Here is a 21,111-nt window from a genome sequence, read left to right as displayed (position 1 = left end):
TGGGGTAATCAGGATGGGTGTGTCAGAGGCGGTGCGGTTGGCGCAGGATAGAGCAGGGTTTAGGGCTGTTGTGCATAGGGTCGCTATGAGTCGGAAACTACTCGACGGCATATAACAACAACAACAACAGTACTAAGAATGTTGATTGTGTTGTGGAGTCAAGAAAGGTGTAATTGTTAACAACCTCAATCTCCTCTCCATCTATCATGGTGTTGACAAATGGCCCAGTGGTTGAGAATCTTTGTTTTCTTGATGTTGAGCTTTAATCCATATTGTGACACCAAGTCACAAAACTTAGCAGAAGCTCTGTGTCGAGGAACTTCCCTCAGTACTGCCTCAAGAAAAAGTTTTTCCCTGAATTTGATACATGGGACTTGGACTTACATCCTCCTAAACAAGAGACAAATAACAGCGTGAGAGACAAGTAACAGTGTGTGTGGTGCAAGACATCACAAAAGTGACTTGTGAACTAAATTATCATATCAATAGGTGGCCACGGGAAAGGAGGGTTTGACCAGAAAGCCAGGAATGCTAGGAATAGTGATGTAGCAGGGAAAGGGTTGAGAAAAAACACACATGCTTGGGTTGGGGAAGACAGTGAATGTATTGGTTATTTCTGTTAAGAGAAGTGTCTTTCATCTGCTCGGTAAAACGCTTGTCTGACAAATATTGTTCTAAAACTAAGTATCCAAATTAAGACAGACTAGAAATAAGGATTGGCCATGCACTTCTGAAATATAATAGGGTTTCAAAATAGGGTTTCAAAAACCCTATGTACAGCAGAGCACACTTAGAGTAGACAAACAGATTGGATTGACAGTGCGACTGTTTAAATACTAAACCTCTAGAGCCAGTACTGGTATCATAGTGTGGAATATATCAGGCTGCTAAACAGAAGACCAGCGGTTCAAACCCACCAGCTTCTCCATAGTAGATGAGCAGTCTCCTCCCATAAATATTTACAGTCTTGGAAACCCAGTAGAGGTTGCGGTGAGTTAGAACTGAGCTGATGTCAATGGGATTAGTTTTAGGTTTTAGGAGAGAATCTGTGATCTATAGTCAGGGCCTTCGCTTATGATTTTCTGGATTGTACATCCCAAGAGAAATCTTGCCCAAACTCTACTGTCCAGGAAGTATGTGCGTGCCTGAGACTGGGCAGTCTAGAGCTAACAAAATATTGTTTGTTTGGTTTTTCTTTAAGTTTGTATTCTCAAAGGGGGAATTTTGCAATTCAACTGTTTATGTTGTTGTTAAGTACCATTATGCCTATTCTGACTCACAGGTATTTTTCTGTACAATTGATTCAAACTCTGTCTAATCCTACACTACCTTTGATGGGAGAAGGTTGCTCTAGAAAAATACATACTAGGCGTGTACTGACAAAAAGAAATCACATGAGAACAACTGAATATTCACATATATCCTCACAATATAATTAAAAATCAACGAAAAATTTCTTGTAGGTCTAAATTGTTGTTGGGTGCGGCTTTGTCTGTCCTGACTCCTAGAGCCTCTTATTTATAACAGATTGAAATTCTTCCCAGCCTTGCACCGTCCTAACAATATTGGCCGTACTTAAGCTTGTGTTGCAGTCACTGTATCCAGCCATCTTGCTAAGGGTATTCCATCCCTTCACTGATTCTCAACTTTTCCAAGCATAGTATCCTTTTCCAAAGAATGGCCCCTTTTAATAACATGCCCAAACTATGACAGATGAGGTCTTAACTAACACCCTTTCCACTAAGGCACCCTGGTTACACTTTTTCCAGAACAGGTTTGTTGTTCTGGAAGTTCATTGTATAAAATTGTTTGTCAACACCAAGATTCAAAAGCATAAATTCTTTGGTATTCTTTTCCTCACTGTCCAACTTTCACATTCACCTGAAGCAGTTGAAAATATTACGGCTTGGAACAGGTACACTACTGTCTTTAAATGGGCCTCTTTGTTCTTTAGCACTTTAAAGAGTTCCTTGAAGCAAATTTGCCCAATACATTATGTCTTTTGATTTCTTGACTGTCGCTCCCATGGTTTAAGTAAAATGAAAATCTTGACATTTCAATCTTTTGTCCATCTACCAAGTTGTTGCCTATTGATCCAGTTGTGAGAAATTTTATTTTCTTGAGGTTGATGTAGAATAAATATTGAAGGCTCTAGTCCTTGATCTTCTTTAGTAAGTTTCAAGTCTTTTTCAGTTTCTGCAAGTAAGGTTATGCCATCTGTATGATGCAGATTGTCGATGAATTTTTCTCCAATCCTGATCCTTTTATTGCCCAGCTTCTTGCACATATGCTTAGTTCACAAAACGAATAGGTTTGGTAAAAAGATGTACTTACTTCCTAATTTTAAACCATGCCATATACCTTTGTTCTATTTGAACTATTGTCTCTTGGTTCATGCTTAAGGTTGGCATGAATACAATTAAGTGTTCCTACATTTCTATTCTTCTCAGTGCTATCCATAATTTATTATGATCCACACAGCTGAATGCCTTTGAAGAGCCAATAAAACACAAGTAAATATCTTCTGGTTATTTTCTCCTTTCAGTCAAGATCCATCTGGTTATCAGCAGTATTATTGATACATCATTCTATGACCTCTTCTTGAATCCAACATATGTAAGTGTCTGAATCCACCACTTATCTGTCTGTTTGCCATACTCTGGTGGCCTGAATGTGGCTGTGATCTTGGAAGCTAGGCCATTGATATTTGAAATAACAGCAGAATAACCATAATGGACAGGTTTCAGTAGAACTTGCAGACTAAGAAACAGAACTGACCATCTAGTTTTGAATGTTGGGTGCTCAAATGCCCATGGATTCACCTATTTATAGAAAGTGTGTTTTCCAAACTTTACAATGATTCCAGGCTACAAGCCCTGTCCATGTTCAAAATCGGCCAGTTTGACTGAGTCCTTATGTGATGGTCTAAAGATGAGAGGGAAAGTCTAGGTCCTTCTTATAGAATGTGATAGAAGATTTCTGATGCACTTAAAGGTGTTGGTGCTGGTGAAAAAAAAAAACAACAAAAAAAACCCCAAAAGAGTCACAGAAAAAGAAATAGCCCAAATAATCCACTGTTCATTTAGGGGTTTTTGTCTAGTACTGTGAGACATACAAGTCTGTCTTGGAAAGGGTGAAACTAAGTTTCAGGATTGGAGGTGAGGATTTTGAAGCTCCATCTCACATACTTTAGACACATGGTCAGGAGGGACCAATCCTTGTAGAAGAACATCATGCTTGGAAGGGTGGAGGGACAGCACAGGAGAGGAAGACCCCAAATGAGATGTATTGACACAATAACAGGGGTAATGTTTATAAGATGTGTCAGAGTTAGTTAAACTGGCTCAGGATAGGGCAGGGTTCAGAGCTATTGTATAGTTACATAGGGTCGCTGTGAGTCTCAGGTGACTTGATGGCACATAATAGCAACAACAACAACAACAACATATTATTTGATGATTATATCACATGCATCTTGTATATTTTTATATTAGATTGTTTTAAAAAAGTAATTTCCATGTGATAAATAACACTGTAATAATACCATGCATATATTTTTACATGCTTTTGGTTATTTTTTAGTATATACTACCACAGCTAGTTCTTTTGGTACATTAAGTGCTACAATACACAAACAGTTTGTATTGAAAGTGAAAGGTAATTTGTGTTTAAAAATTAAAATGCCATTTTGACAAGTTTGTGTAAACACTTACAGCAGTTTTTTTCATCCATGCTATCAGGGCAATCCGGAAACCCATCACAAATCACTGTGTGCTTCAAACATTGTTTATTAGATGGACATTCCCAAAGATTTCTCTCTTCACACCCTGGATACAGAAGAAGATGTAACACACAATAGATGGAGAGGTGAGAGAATAATTCATTTGATCAAACAATGGAGGAAAAAAGTATAGCATACAAAACAGGATTTCTTTTTTCTGAAGGAGTTCTGATTCATAAACCATGAATCACCTAATTGTGAAAGCAGAAATACTCAAATTGCCTACACATAACAGTTCTCTATAAAATGATGTGTTGTGCTATCAAGTAAATATGCCAAATCTAGTGAACTAAATGCATGTTCTTTAAAAGTCATTTTAGCAATCAAAGGGGGAGACTATATATGTTTAGGCAAAGAGGTTCCCCTGTACCAGATTCTTGCAATATTGATATAAGATATCCACTAGTTTATAAAAGTAAAATGTCTAAGGTAAGATAACTTAATATGAGACATAAAGTGACTTTGCAAAATCAGACTGAGACTACAAATCTACTGCTAAAAAAATAGCATCATGTTTGATAAAATAGCATCATATTTGGTCAGTGAAAAAGAGACAAATCGTGAATGAGACGGATTGACACAATAATAAAATGAGATCAACCACACCCCAGTGATCCTGAAGCTGGTGAAGAACAGGTTATGTTTCATGCCATCATACGTAAGGCCATCATGAGTCAGAAGGAATTCATGGCAACTGAGAACAAGTCTTAAGAATAAGACTTAAACTAGACCAAGATAGATGTCAGAAGAGACTCTCATATTGTACTAGAGCTCCAAGATAGCAAAGCAAAAAGATGAAATCAAGAAATTAAGGAGCTGAACTGAAGATTTCAAAGGGCAGCTTGGGAAGACAAAGAAAAGTAATATAATGAAATGTGCAAAGAGAAGGAATTAAGAGCAAATTCAAGCCTTGAGTACTAAATACTTAAGGATGCTCTGGGTAGAATATTAAATGATCCAGGAAGCATTAAAAGAAGAGGGAAGGAGTACACAGAATAATTGTACCAGAGAAACTGGCTGACACAGAAGAACTTCAGGAAACAATGTATGAGCAAGAGCCTGAGGTGATGAAAGAGAAAGTTCAAGCTGCTTGGAAAGAATTGGCAAAAACAAGCCCTAGCAATTGACAGTATACCAATTGACATATTTCAGCAAACATACCCTGCCCTGGATATGTTCAGCAAGTTGTGTCAAGAAATCTGGTCAACTAATTGGAAGATATCTATATTTGTTTCCATTCAAAAGAAAGGTGACCAGACAGAGTGGAAATTATCAAACAATATCATTAATATCACATGCATGCAAGATTCTGCTGAAGATTATAAAAAAATGGCTGGAACAGCACATTAACAGAGAACTGCCTGAAGTGTAGTCTGGGTTTAGAAGAGTACTTTGTACTAGCGAAAATGTTACATGAATATTGACTGAAAGCAGAGAGCATTAGAGGAATGTTTATCTGTATCATTTGCAAAGGAATTTGACCGTGTGGACCACAACAAACTGTGGCTGGTTCTGAGAAGAATGGGGATCCCAGAACACTTGTGTGAAACCTATACTTGGACCAGGAGGCAGTCGTCAGAACAGAACAAGGAAACATTACATGGTTACAAATCGGGAAAGGTGTATGCCAGGGACACAGTCTATCTCCATACCTTTTCAATCTACATGCAGAACGAATCATCTGGGAGGCTAGGTTCTAAAAGGAGGAATGTGGCATCAGGATTGGAGGAAGACTCATCCATAACCTGCATTATGCAGATGACACAACCCTGCTTGTTAAACCTGAAGATGACCTAAAGCACTTGCTGTGGAGGGTCAAGGACTGCAGCCTTCAATATGGATTGAAGCTCAATAGAAAACAAAGATTCTCACCACTGGGCCAATTGGTAGGTAGCATTATAATAGATGGTGAAGAGATTGAGATTGTTAACAGCTTTAGTTTGCTTGGCTCCACAATCAACACTATTGCTAGCAGGAGCCAGGAAATAAAAAGATGAATTGCATTGGGAAAGTCTGTGATCAGGGACCTCTACAGAGTTCTGCAGAAGAGCAATGTCAGTCTGGAGACTAAGGCATACCTGATCCAGGCAATCATCTTTGCAATCACTTGCTATGCACCACAAAGCTGGACAGTGACTAAGGATGATAGAAGGAGAATTTTTGAGAATAATATTGAATATATCATGGACTGCCAGGAGAACAAATAGGCTTGTCCTGGAGAGGATGAAACCAGGCTGCTCCTCGGAGGCAAGGATCTGAAACTTTGTCTGCTATACTTTGGTCATGTTGCAATGACCAGTCCTTGGAGAGGGAAATCATGCTTGGGAGAGTGGAGAAACAGTGCAATAGAGGAAGACTCTCAATGAGATGGATTTACTTAGTGACTGGGGTAATGAGGGTAGGTGTATCAGAGACAATAAGGTTGGCACATGATAGAGCAGGTTTCAGAGCTATTGTACATAGGATTGCTATGAGTCTCAAGAAACTCGATGACACATAACAACAACAACAACAACAACGAAAGCACTTGTAATGAACTTCAGAAGTGCCATGTGATTAAAACACAGTACATTATATATATTTGCTAAAACATATCAATACTCTTATGTAGTTTAGTCACTCAACCTGGCTCCACAACCTTCAGAAACTGGCAGGTATATGAAGACAGAGACAACCTGGCATTATTTTTATCTTTTTTTACTTCCTGTCACCTCCCTGCCTAGAGCAGCAGCTAGTACTCAGCAAGCTCTCAACATAAAAGAGTAAATGAACTGGCATCTAACAACAACATAAGGGACACAATGTCTCCCATTTCCAGGAAGAGATCATTCAGCTTAACGGGAATAGAATAGAAAGTTTCTAAAAATAAAATGTTACTTACCATCTTACATACTACAAATAATTCAGAGAAATTTCATAGACAATTGGCTCAGGGCTTTTGGAAGCCATCCTAAGAGAAATGATCTACATTTTAAAAAAACAAAACAAACAACAAACAACCCAAAACTCATTGAGAAGTTTGCAAATTAGATAAGCAAAAGAAATTGTTTTACTGTCATCTATATGCACATTCTTAAATAGTAATTTTAGCTACCAAATCGATTCAATTATAAAAGTTCCTCACGAGTTGTATATCTGGAGTGGTTTTGGGTCTAAGGACTCAAGATACTCACTGGAGGAACTTTTGACAATATGATTGGGTATTATTAACTAGGACACAATTACCTGGGATGTTAAGACAAGGTTAGTCCTGCAGGTACTTGGAGATATGATAGGGAGCCTGCTTCGAAATCTTTTCTGAGTAACGTGACAACTAACTATTCACTCTCAAGCATCTGCAGCTCCTCCTAGCATTTTTGAGGTTCAGAGAGGTCTTGTACTAAAGATCACACAGCTTCCGAGATTGAGCTAACTTTCAAATCCAGTTGCCTGACTCTAAATCAATGCTTCCCTCCTCTTTAATCGATATGCTGACTTCACAGAGTTCTAAGATTAAAGACCTGGCCCGAGCCCCAAAAATCCCTCTGCATAAGCCTTTGATTTAGGGAAATTTATTTAACTTCCCCAAATATCAGTCTCTCCACTTATAAAATGGTGATCATAATACCAGTATTGCAATTCTATCTCAAAACTGTAAATTAATATGTGAACTGTGAATACAATGAATAAAAATGTCATTTCTTAGTACTATCGTTTCTTTAATGAGGATAAAGTTTAGAAAGCCTTAAGCTCCAGAAGATGTATTTTTTTTGTGATCTTGTATCAGATCATTACAAAGGTCCAAGTTTTTCTGAAAAGAAGGATAGTTGTTTCCTGCTCTCCTAGTAAGTGATTTGTGGAAAGAAAATTATCCTAAAGTAGTGGCATCTTGAATTGTTAAGATTTCTTTGCTCTCTAAGAAATGACTACACCAAGGGATAGGGAAGAAACTTGACTGTGAATGGCTGTAAAGCCCAGGCATTTAAATACATTCAGTGCCCAGTGGACAGAAAAAAATACAAAACAGAATTCTTGGGTGAAACTCAGTTTTGCTGAATCTGGTATTTGCATTTCCAAATGATATGCCTATCCACATGTGAAAAGAGAAACAGACTAAGCAAGTAGGATGCTGGGAAATAGATGGTGTGAATTTCTATTTGGTTTGAGACATCATGACCCACTTCCCCCCATCCTAGATCATGGTACATGAACATTCAAGCTACTCCCGTGCAAATACATTCAAAGGTGTAAACATATCTGACTTTTCTCTTGTCTATTACTCTAGAGAATGAAAGATTGTTCATAAATTACTTCTGTTGGAGCAATTTATTTAATTCCAAACCTAATCATATTTTTTCAATTTTAATTTTCCTTACCACAGCTTTCAACAGTGTCATCAATATTTGGAGTGCTTGACAGAGATTAAATCTCTTTATGTCTTTATATATGCAATTAACTCATTGCTTAACCTAAACTCATCTAAGTGCATTAAAAAGTCTTTCTTTTTTTAAAAAAAGAATATAAATCAAATGGTTATTCTTCCAACAAATATTTGTTGAGGACAGCCACATTCCACTTAATGTAGATGATACATTCTGTATATGTTACATGATTTGGATGTATGTGAACATTACCTCAGATTAAGAATACGTTCATTCTTAGTTCTGTCTTTAAGTCAAATTTGTATGTAAATTTAAACAGTTTGGTACAGTTTATGTGTAACATCAATTAGTGAAATGTCTGACTTAGTGTACCATATATAATATACCTTTCTATGCATAAAAGTATCCAGGCATGCTGAAACATCCTTAAAATAATAATAATAATAATAATAATAATAAAACCAATTTCTCTCTCTCTCTCTCTCTCTCTCTCACACACACACACACACACACACAAAGTCTTTCTGTTATAGAATATGTTCTGGAACTCAATAATTTTATTATTGGCAGAGATGTGTGTGTGTATGTGTGTGTGTGTGTGTGTGTGTGTGTGTTGTTGCTGTTGTTGTTTGGTTTTTAACTAAGCCTTTATAGTACCCAAAATGGATGTCAAAAGAGACTCTAAAAATTGCACTAAAATGCTGAGAAGCCAAAGCAAAGGGAAGAAATTAGAAAGTTAAGAAGCTGAACAGGAGATTTCAAAGGGCAGCTCAGGAAGACAAAGAAAAGTAGTGAAATGTGCAAAAAGCTAGAGTTAGGAAATCAAAAAGGATGAACTCATTTGGCATTTGTCGAATTTCAAGTTTCAAGTTACAATACATAAAGATGCTAGGGACAAAATATTGCATGATTCAGGAAGCAACAAAAAAAGATAGGAGTACACAGACTCAGTATACCAAAAAGAATTGGCTGACAGAAGAATTTAATGAGACAACATATGATCAGAAACAGTGGTGATGAAGGAGGAAGTTCAAGCTGCTCTGAAGGAATTGAGCGGGGCGGGGGTGGAGGGGGTGGAAAGGAAGTTTCCAGAAATTAATAGGATACCAGTTGATGTATTTTAACAAATAGATGCAGCCCTGGATGTGCTCATCAGGTTGTGCCCAGAAATATGGAGAATAGCTACTTGGCAAACTGACTGGAAGAGATCAATATTTATTCTTATTGCCAAAGAAAGGTGATCCAACAGAGTGGAAATTATCAAATAATATCACTAATACCATATGTAAGCAAAATTGTGCTGAAGATTATCCAAAAACAAGTAGAATATTACATTGACAGAGAACTGCCAGAAGTAAAAACTGGGCTTAGAAGAGACCACAGCACCAGGGATATCATTGTCAATGTCAGATGGATCCTGGCTGAAATAAAAAAGTACCAGAAAAATGTCTATTTGTGTTTACTGACTATGCAAAGGTATTTGACTGTATGGATCACAAAGAATTGTGGCTAACATTGAGAAGAATGGGAATTCCAGAACACTTGATTATGCTCATGCAAAATCTATACTTAGATCAGGAAGCAGTGACTAGAATAAAGCAAAGAAATACTGCATGGTTCAAAATCAAGAAAGAAGCATGTCAGGGATGTGTCCTGTCTCCATACCTTTACAATCTATATGCAGAACAGATCATTTGGGAAGAGAAATGCAGCATCAGGATTGGAGGAAAACTTACCAACAATCTGCATTATGCAGATAACACAACTTTGCCTGCCCAAACTGAGGAGAAGCTGAAGTATTTGCTGCAGAAGGTCAGGAACTGCGGTCTTTGATATGGATTGCATCTTGACATCAAAGAACGGAGATTCTTACAACCAGGCCAATTGACAGTATCATTGTAGATAGAGAAGTGATTGACATTTTTAATAGTTTCCTCTTGCTAACATCTACAATTAACACTTTTGGCTTCAGCAGTCAATAAATCAAGAGATGAGCTGCTTTGAGAGTGTTGAAGTGCAACAATGTCAGTGCCAGAGTCTAAGATGAGCCTGCTGCAGAGTGTGGTCTTCACAGTTACTTACTTTGCATCAGAGATCTGGACAGTGAATAAGGATGGCAGAAGAAAAATTGATACATTTGAGCTGTACTTGAGAAGAGTTTTAAACATGCTATGGACTGCCAAGAGGACAAAGAGGTCTTCTTGAAGAGGGTGGAACCAGGTTATTTGTTGGAAGCAAAGATTTTGAAACTCCATCTCACATACTTTGGGTATTTTTCCAAGAGGGACCCGTCCTTGGAAGGACATCATACTTGGAAGGATAGAAGGCCAGCTCAGGAAAGGAGGAGCCTGGAGGAGATGGATAGACATGGAGACTTGGAGTAATGGTGGTAGGTGCATCAAAGACAGTGAGATTGGCTCAGGACAGGGTTCAGAGCTATTGTTCATAGTTGACTCAACAGCATATAACAACAATGACAACATCAAATCTAGGTCTAGCCTCTCCAGCACAGCATTGTGCACACTCTTTGAACAATGTAATAGGATTCATTTCAAATTGCATCTTAGGATATTATAACCTATTAAATTCTTATTTTAGTGAATGGATTTAATAGTTGCTTAATAAGTCACTTACATAGGGGATATTCCATGAGCTCTGATTTATATCTTTATACAAAGACCACAGATAAGCAAACAACAGTAGCTTCCATGGCTCTCAAAACACTGGATGTTCCTCCATAACAAAATTACCCTGGTCATTGTGCCATCATTCTGACGAATGTAATTTGCTAGCAGACGCACTTGTCCATATTTGTGGTGGCTGATAGAATTTCAGTTGATTGCTCTTGACATTTTGTCTAGACCAGAAGGGCAATGTCTACAACAGAAAATTCATTTTGGGTAGCAAGGTAATGCTTCATATCTCAAAGGCTAAGAGAATGAAATCACTTCAAGAGATATATTTCCTGATGTGCTTTCCATGACCAAAAAAAAAAAGTATACTTTTTTAAAAAGCAGAACAAGCTAAAAGAATCATAGCCAAGCTACTCTTTAGATAGCCTTCTGTCATTTTGCTTGACTCTGGAAGGTTCTTTAAAAAAGAGCACTGGGAGGAAAAAAAAAGAGCATTGTTTGTTTTTATGGGTTTTTCTTTTTTCACCCTCCTGACCATAATCTAAAATTGCAAACACAGAGGATTGCAGGGAAAGAAAATGGAAATTAGTTCCACTTAAATTACCATTGGCATTTCTGACCTTCCCCACTGGCAATTCTGAAGTGCAAGGGCAGGAAATGCCAGGAAAAGTTTTATCCTTTGCCAACAGAGACAAAATCAAAGAGGGCATGAAAATAAGTACCAATTAAATTTGAACAATGAAGCCTGAACTCTGCCTTTGAGCATACAGATACCTATTTGATGATGTGGAATCATATGCAAAGACACTGTATATCTTGTTCTGATTTTAAAACAGGATGACAAACTCTACGGGTTTGCTATACTTGTGAAGGGCTCTTTCTTTAAATGTTTGCACATGGATCATCAACAGATTTATAAGGGAGGGGGAAAATGAGTAATGCTAAAAGATAAAAACACCTAACAGATTCATGTTGGGAAGTTTGATAATTTAAGAAACAAAGACATTCAGTCATAACCACTACCAGTTGGGAGTCGTCCTCTCCTTCACTGATCTTCCACCTTTCCAAGCATGACACCCTTTTCCAGTAACGGGCTCCTCCTGACAGTGTGTTCAGAGTACATGAATCACTGATCGGTGAATAGTTTACATAGTGCAGTCCCTTTTCCTAACCAGGTGTTACTACACATTCAAGAAAATTGTCATCTCCTGTACATACCACAGTTTTCTTCATCACTGTCATCGTCACAGTCAGCTTGGCCATCGCATCTTCTGGAAGCCAGAATACAGCGTCCAGAGCGGCACTTGAAATGACTAGGAGAGCACTCTGTTAAGTAAAACATAGATTTATGGGGTAGCTTACTCTCAATGGACAGAAAATCCAAGAAAAGTTAGCCATTCAAGAAACTATAATGAAAGGTAAAGGTAGGCCTCCAAAAAGTTGTAGCTGACAAAGTTAACTTGACTTATATTTACTTTCATATCATCATCTTTATTTTTTTCATAATCCCTTCTGATCAGATGCTTAGTGTACTTATTGTTCCAAGAAATTAATTCTATTTCCAGATGGAAAACCTAACAATTTCCCTAAAATATCCTGTGGTGTCAATATTAACTACTAAGCAGTTCTCAATATATCATAATCATTTTCCTATTCCAGTCTTTCCCACTGGTGGGCAGGTTCCAATTCCACGTCTCTATGCAGGGACCCTGTGTTGCTTAGGTTTTTGAAAACTTTACACTTGAAAGAATCAAGACTTAATGTTCATCCACCTTCAGAATCCCTAATACAAACGCATCAAACCGAAAACTAAACCCACTGATGCTGACTTGGCTCTGACCCTCCACTGGATGTTTGAACTCCCAGTCTTTCAGCTACCTGTTGGAAACATTACACACTATGCCACCAGAGCTCCTTATAAAGGTAGCATCCATGGATAAGGGAGTCTTTGAATTAATTGTGGTAAAAGTGGGACATCTCTGGATGAGCAAACTCATCTTGACAATTTATTCAAAGGAATGAAAAAGTTACAGAGAAGCCACAAATTCTTACTCAGTTTCCTGAAACATTGGTTTACTATGTGCTACAAAATAGTGATCCTCTAATAGAATCACGTATGTTTCACTTATTATGTAGCACTGCTTTTAAAAAGAGATCATTTCTCTTATCTACCATTTATTTACCTGGTGATAGTGTTCATAAAGAAAGGCGTGAGTGTTTACAAATATAAATCTTTGGCTGACATGTTCTTTCTTTGAGAACCTTTAATAAGTTGTTCCAAATTTTTAAAAAATGAAGTATGGCTGTCAAAGTTTAACGACTCTCTCCTGTTCTCCATCTATGTCTATAGAGAGAGATAAATATATACATAGGTCTACAGGAAGAAACAGTGCTAGTGGCACAGTGCTTAAGAACTTGCCTACTAACTGAAAGGAGGACTCAATTCACCTATGCAATCTGATTATCAACTCAACAGGTGAGAGTGAGACCAGAAAAGATGGCTGACATGCTCATCTGTGTTAGATAGCCCACTGTAATTAGTTTAAAATTTAACCTTCCACATCCTCATCAGGCATCAGGCAGGTTTGATTGTCTGAATTTTCCTCTGGAAATTGATTGCAATCTGTATCTTCAGGCCACTGGAGGCCCACAATCCCGAGAACAGATTCACAGCGTTCCTTGGAGTGCTGACAGAGTGCCCTGCAAGAGCCGGGAAGACAAAACACCAGCATGAGGAAAGACCAGGTCTGAGCAGCACGTTAGTGGTGCAGTGGGTGTGAATTCTGTGCAACTGTGGGCTTATGTGTGCACATGGTGTATGTGTATGTACATATGTAAAGAGAGAGCGAGAGATGCATATATGTAGTGGTCATTTAAGAAACCAAGATAAGCACCATAGATGTTTTTAGGGCCTAGTCGGTTGGCTATGTCTCACAGCAACCCTATGAACTATGTATCAAAAGCCGCCTGTCTCTGCCATGCTCAAACCCTCTCTTCAGTCACTAAGTAAATAATGGTTGTTGATTGTTGATTGACGTGGGGTCGAGCACGACTCATAGTGACACTATGAACAAAAAAGGCCTGAAGCCTTTCTATAACTATTGTCATTTATCAAAGTTCACAGAGATTCCAGGAGCATGTTGTTTAGGAAGTGGATGCCACTCCTGTTCCCAAAAATATCTCCTCAAAAAAATATTCTACTATGCATCTACAATGAAACATTTCATTGCACGAAAAGAAAGTGAAGTTTTCAAGATTTAATCTCCCTTCTATAAAACAACTGTATTGTTTTATTTTTTTTAATCCGATGAGGCCAGCCTTTCACAAAAGTCAGCTCTAGCATAGCTACAAAATAAACGAGAAGGAAAAGATAAAGAATACAACGAGGAAATATAGAGGACGGATCTAAAGTCACATGTGATGCCCAAAATAGAACCAGACACTAGATTAACCTTGAAATCTGCAATGGGAAGATTATGTTACAGCACTCTCATGTTAAATTTACTCTCATATTGTTATCTGTGTTAAATAACTGTCTATTGTACCAAATAGTTTTGCTGGAAATTTAGAAAACATATGCCCAGCTCAATTGCTACTGATAATTTAAATGAGTTATATGATTGTTACTTAAACAGAAAGTTGCATAGCACCTGACTCTACTACTTTACAATTTTCCTGTGAAATGGACGTGCAGTACCCAGCACTACAACCCCAGAATTTATGGATCCATTATAATTTGTCAGTGCTCAACCACAAGCAGCAGTTCTAATGATCTGCACCTCATTCAAAATATTATTGTGAGCATGAGAGAGCCTCGAGCATCGACTCACTGTCATCTAGTCAACAGAGTAGCTCTCATTAGGTTTCTGAGGCTACAAGTTGCATAAACAGGAGATTGTCTATCTTTCTTCTGGGTAGGTTTAAAATGCTGGTGGATTTAGACTGTCAACAACATGCAACCTTTAGACTAGCAGCACAACTGACTATGCTGCCAAAGCTCCTTAAGACACAGTCAAATGATACTAATTGGAAGAGATCCATATCTATTCCCATGCCAAAAAAAGGTGACCCAACAGAGTGTGGAAATTATTGAACAACATAACTAATATCACACACCACCAAAATTCTTCTGAGAATTATCCAGAGAAGACTTGAAAAGTGCATTGACAGAGAGCAACCAGAAATACTGTCTGGATTTAAAAGAGGTTGTGGCACAAGGGAAACTATTGCCAATGTCAGCTAGATCTTGGCAGAAAGATCAAGAGAGTACTCCAAGAATGTCTATCTGTGTTTAATTGACTATGCAAAGGCATTTGACTATGTGGATCACAATAAATTCTGGCTAACCTTGAGAAAAATGGGAATCTCAGAGCACTAGATCATGCTTATATAAAACCTATATTTAAACCAGGAAGCAGTCCTCAGAACAGAGCAAGAAAACACTGCATGGTTCAAAATCAGAAAAGGAGTGCATTAGGGATGCATCCTGTCCCCGAACTTTTCCAATCTGTTTGCAGAACAGTTTATTCGGGAAGCAGGGCTTTATGAGGAGGAGCGTGGCATCAGGATTGGAGGAAGACTCATTAACAACCTACTATATGCAGATGACACAACCATGCTTGCTGATTAGGAGCTTCCCGACTAAATCAAGCCTGGAAGCAGGAGCGGCATCCACTTCCTAAATGGCTTGCCTCCGGAAACTCTATGTACGAACAGTGTTCAGGCAGTTCGTTCACAGGGTCACTATGAGTCGTCTACGACTCGACGGCATCAAACAACAACAACAATCCAGGCCATAGTTTCTCAATTACTTGCTATGCTTCAGAGAGTTGGACAATAACTAAGGATGACAGAAGAATAGATGCTTTCAAGTTGTGGTGCTGGAGAATAGTCTTGAACATAACATGGACTGCCAAGAAAACAAATTGGTCTGTCTTTGAGAGGGTGAAACCAAGTTTCTCCTTGGAGTCTAGGATTTTGAAGTTCCACCTCACTTACTTTGGGCACGTGGCCAGGAGAGATCAGTCCTTGGAAAAGGATATCATGCTCTGAAGGGTGGATGGACAGTGCAGGAAAGGGAGAGCACGGATGAGATGGATTGATACAGTAACTGGGGCAATGAGGGTTGATGTGTCAGAGTTATTGAGACTGGCTCAGGGCAGGAAAGGGTTCAGAGCTGCTGTACATAGGGTCATTATACATCGCAAGAGACTCAATGGCATATAAAAACCATACTATGGCAGGGTTGGACGCAGGAGTTTTAGCCACTTCCTAAATAACATGCCTCCAGAAACCCTATGAACTTTGATAAATGTCGATAGTTGTAGAGGCACTCCAGGCCTTTGGTTCATAGGGTCACTAGAAGTCGTGCTCAACTTGAAGGCAATCAACAACAATAATGATACAAATGTGTTTAGCATATTTTAATGACTCAGTGGAGTCCTTGGATGTTACAATTGGTCAGAGTGGTAGGCGGCTGACCAAAAGATCAGAGATAGAAGTCCACTGAGAGGTGCCTCAGAAGAGAGACATGGTGATCTACTGAAAAATGAGGCACCAAATATCCTACTCTGATATGCATAGCATCGTCACACATCAGTGTTGACTCAGTGACTACTGGTTGGTTTTAAGGGCTCAGAGTTCTTAGATTACCTCCTGCCTCAGGTTTAAAAGCCAAATTTTAAGATTGATCAAGAGCCTTGGTAAAAGGAACCACAGAGTGCATAATGGCTTGGCAGCCTATTGCTTTTGTCATATGTAAATTTTTCTTACAACAAACATCAAATATAAATGCATACTGAGAGTAGGGGAATGTAGGTAAACCTAGAAACAGAATGAAAGTGTCTAAAAGAAGTTCACCAAAACACCCTGTTGTTGTGATTGTTTACCACTGAGTCTGAAGCAACTCTCAGCTGACCCTCCAGCTGGTTTTCAGAGACAATAAATTGCATGGGAGGTTTATTGCCTTTCTGCCGTGAAGCTGCCTTTGGATTGGAAGCACAATCCCTTACCACTAAACCACTAGAGCCCTCTTAGATTCTAATCTCCCTTAGAGTCTCCCACAGATCCTTAACACTAAGCCACCAGAGCTCTTAAGATTCATCTTTGGTTGTTGTTGTTATGTACTATTGAGTCAAAACTAGCCCACAGCAGACTCTCCAGTGAGTTTTCAAATGCAGTAAATCACACAAGAGTCAACTGCCCATTTTTCTCCCATGGAGCAGCTGGTGGACTGGAACTATGTACCTCTGCATTGGCAGTGTAATTCCTTACCACTAAGACACCAGAGCTCCCTAAGATTCATCTTAGATAAATGTTCAAAATCCCTACCTCTAAGAGAGATGCAAATCAAGACAACTATGAGATATCATCTCACCCCAATAAGACTAGCAAAATTTAACAGAGCAACAAGCAACAAATGCTGATGAGGTTGTGGAGAGACTGGAACATTTATTCACTGTTGGTGGGAGTGAAAAATGGTGCAACCACTGTGGAAAGTGGTGTGGCACTTTCTCAAAAAGTTGTAAATAGAGATACCATTTGACCCAGCAATTCCACCACTGGGAATATACCCCAAAGAGACAAAAACTGCCACCCAAGCAGACACATGCACACCCATGTTTATCGCGGCTTTGTTCACAATAGCAAGGAGCTGGAAACAACCTAAGTGCCCATCAACAAATGAATGGGTAGAGAAGCTGTGGCATATTCACACAATGGAATGCTATGCTGCATTGAAAAACAAGGAACTCATGCAATATTATTCAAAATGGGTGACCCTGGAGGACATTATGCTGAGTGCAATATCTCAGTCACAAAAGGACAAATACTGTATGGTGTCACTGTCTGACATCAGGATGGAGGTAAGACTGAGAAAAACTGGATAAATTATGTATACTGTACTGAAGTCGATGAGGGAGAGAACAGTTTAAAAGTAATATATTTTAGGGCATTAATGATTATCATAAGAGTCCGGAATGAGGGTTGCAGAGTGGAGTATACTCAGGGTGGGGGTTGGGGGGTACGGGGGGATTGTATATCAATGAAGGAGTTTTTCCTTTTGCTTTTCACAGAGAAGAACGAACTGGGGGTGGGGGTGGGGTGGGTGGGGAGAAAAGTGCAACAATGAGTGAATGGAAATCCAAAATCTCTGTAAATGTTCAGTGAAATTAATAAAAAAATTAATCTTAGACATTTTCATATGAAAGCTACATCCTAAAATGCTAAATTGTATCCAGATATTGAAATATGTAAATTTCTTCCTACTGTGTTAGGGAAATTATATATGTGTGTGCAGGGAGATATTGGCATTGTATAGCAATAGTGGAACAAGACTGGAAATAGCTTTTTAACATTAAGCTGATAGAAGTTTTCTTACTAATACTTTGAAAGGTATTTAAGAAACATCTTTAGAATTACTTTCATACAAAATATAACATCAAATGTTCTCTCTTTGAGGAATTTGTTTTGTTCCTCAAGTCATTCTGGAATTTTATTGTTTCCTGTCCTGACTCTGCAGATGCCCCTAACTTGTCACCTGCTTAATATTCAGTATATAATTTACTGTTTGCCCATCTGTCTGCTACACTGATAGTATTGCTTTTTCTACAAGAGCTAAATGACTTCTGATCCTAACATATGGTTTGTATAGGCGAGCACATCTGTATGTGCACCACTTGATGAAAAGCGGCATTGAAGACAGCAGCAACTCACCTCTGATATTCATCTTGTATCTGCCAAGTTCTCTGACTGTAACCCTTAACACATGGCACACAGAGACAAAATTGCTGAAAAACATTGTGTTCCTTCCATCCTAACAGTTATCATTTATTCTGCATTTGTAATGACTAGGACACACCACACACACACACACACACACACACACACACACACACACACACTAATTTAATCTTATAACAATCCATCCAACAACCATTAAATCTTTACTTTCCTTATTAGGAAATGAATTTTTTGTGGTGACTAAACATTTATGTAACAAAACTTTGTTTGCCTTTATGACATTTTTGTATGCAATTAAGTGATGTTGGCTGTTGTTCAACCAACAAAATTTTCCCCCCAAATGTTTCCATCTCTCACTTGTACCAGAGGTTTGATATCTTCTAAGCAATGGGACCCTCTCTCCCATCAGCCTGGTAACCACCAGTTAACTTGGATCTCTGTATACTTGCCTCCTCAATTTCATTAAAGTGAGATTGTACTAAATGTGCTCTTTGATGTTATGTTTGACTTCTCTCAGAATAATGTTTTCAGGGGTGATCTGTGCTGAGGAAGTAAGTTCTCTTTATAGGTGAGCAATGTTTTATTGTAAATACAATGTTCTAGTGTAAACACATTTTGTGACTCCTTTATCTGGTGTTAGGCATTTAGGCTATTTCTACCTTTTGGCGCTTGTTTATAGTGGGGCATTTTATTGGCAAGAACACTGAAGCTGAGAGACTGAAAAATGTGCCCAAAGATAAGCAGCAGCTAGTGAAGAGTAGGACTTGAACTTAGCAAATTCTAGACAGTGATCTTACTCATTAATACCATTCATGGTCAGAGTGCAAGTTTATTTCCTTCAGCAAGTCACTTTCCATGCAGTTGGTGTTATGGAGCCTCTGGGTATTATCTACAATTCTGGGTGCTACAGAATTTGGAGGAGCCGTTGGGGGTGGAGCAATTAAAGCACTTGGTCAATGCCTCACACCCACCAGCTACTCTGTGAGAGAAAGATATGAGCTATTGTTTCTATAAAGATTACAGTGTAGGAAAGCATTTGGGGCAGTTCTAATCCATTCTATAGGATGGCAATGAGGCTTCGGGTACCTGTGTGTTGTATTCTGAAAACATCGATGTCATCAGAGATAGGGCTGTGTGTGTGTGTGTGTGTGTGTGTGTGTGTGTGTGTGTACTATTTTCATTCATATTTTAAAACATGCTTCAGAACCACGAACATGAAAAACATTTGATTTTACATGATTAATGTGTATGAACATTGTTAAAAGCAGTTGGAATAACTAATTCTTCTTCATTTATCTTTTTAACACATCATTTGTTAAATACAGCGGTCCTTGACAGTATTTTCCTTGTCTAAACCCAAGCAAGTTCTCAAATCCTTGCTTCTCATGGAAGCAAAACCAAGTTACACTTGGGGGGAGGGGGGGTGGGTAGGGGACGACTCCATTGTCATACCTGCAAGGAGGGATACGTTGGGTAGTGTTCACATCACACTTTGGTACCAAGATGGTGCAAGCAAAAAACATGAGGTATTTGTAACAGTTGGTCTGAACAAGCGCAGGGAAAAGAGAAGACTCCCAGCTGATGGATGCTTCCTTCTGAGTCCTGTGGCCAAGGTAATTGGGATAGTTTGTATAGTTGTAAGGCAAATTCATGCAGAGCTCCAGTGTGATTGGTTCACATTGACCTAGGGAGACAACACAAATACAGATATATATGCATTTTAAGTTTCATATGTGAAGCAATTTTTTCATAAACTTACAAAATTGAAGTCTATCTTACTCTCCTTTCTTAAAGTAACGAAGAACTAGAGTGCAAATTAAAATAACATCAACAACAACCAACAACAACTCACTGCTGTTGAATTGGAACCAATTCATAACTGACTGTCCAGTGATGTTTTGAAGCTTTAAGTCAATGCCTTTAAGAGAAGGCCTCTCTTTTCCAGTAGAACTACTGGTGGTGCTGAATCACCTGCAAGGATAGCTTTTGAGTTAGCGGTGCAGTTCCCTATGGATGGAACCACCAGAACTCCCTGGAGAAGTCAAAAGGTAAACAATGTGCAATGAAATACCTTGGCAAACCAAGAGTCATCTGAGAGTTACAGAGCTGTGAGCAATCCAAGATCGACATCTGTCTGCTGAGTCGCCAGCGTAGTACCCAGTACACACACTTGGAAAATCTCATGTTCACCTTTGCTGAACTTACCTAAAAGTGACTTTATCTTATACCTTTTCACTCACTTTAGCTCACCCTTTTCTTCTTATTTTATTCACTGATTCTGAACCATTATACTCCCTTATGATTTTCATAGGCATTAGAAAACCAACCAAAAAAAACCCCAATGCATTTGGTTAATCTGGCAATTAGATGACTGCTATTTCTATGTTTTATTGTCGATCATCGAAATTAAATTTGTTGTTGTTGTTATGTGCCATCGAGTCGTTTGCGACTCATAGTGACCCTATGCACAACAGCCCTAAACCCTGCTATCCTGCGCCAAACACACTGCCTCCGACACACCCATCCCAATTACCCTAGTCACCAAATCAATCCATCTCATAGAGGGTCTTCCCCTCCTGCGCCGTCCCTCCACCCT

The 21,111-nt window shown here is 38.7% G+C and overlaps 1 protein-coding gene across 1 annotated transcript in view; it reads right to left on the bottom strand.

Moving 5' to 3' along the window:
- The window catches only part of CORIN (corin, serine peptidase), a 431,554-nt gene that overhangs the window by 79,546 nt on the left and 330,897 nt on the right, over positions 1-21,111 (bottom strand). The window contains exons 10-13 of the mRNA XM_006894163.1: positions 19,968-20,199; positions 13,330-13,475; positions 11,994-12,101; positions 3,714-3,827 (exon numbers count right to left, since the gene is read on the bottom strand). Coding sequence (XP_006894225.1) covers positions 3,714-3,827; positions 11,994-12,101; positions 13,330-13,475; positions 19,968-20,199 — 600 coding nt within the window. The remainder of the gene's footprint in view (positions 1-3,713; positions 3,828-11,993; positions 12,102-13,329; positions 13,476-19,967; positions 20,200-21,111) is intronic.

Source organism: Elephantulus edwardii, unplaced genomic scaffold (genome assembly GCF_000299155.1).
Source record: "Elephantulus edwardii isolate Elephantulus edwardi_28Jun2011 unplaced genomic scaffold, EleEdw1.0 scaffold00137, whole genome shotgun sequence".
Lineage (NCBI taxonomy): Eukaryota > Metazoa > Chordata > Mammalia > Macroscelidea > Macroscelididae > Elephantulus > Elephantulus edwardii.
Note: the sequence above shows the minus strand (reverse complement) of the source record. Positions and strands in the feature narration are given on the sequence as shown.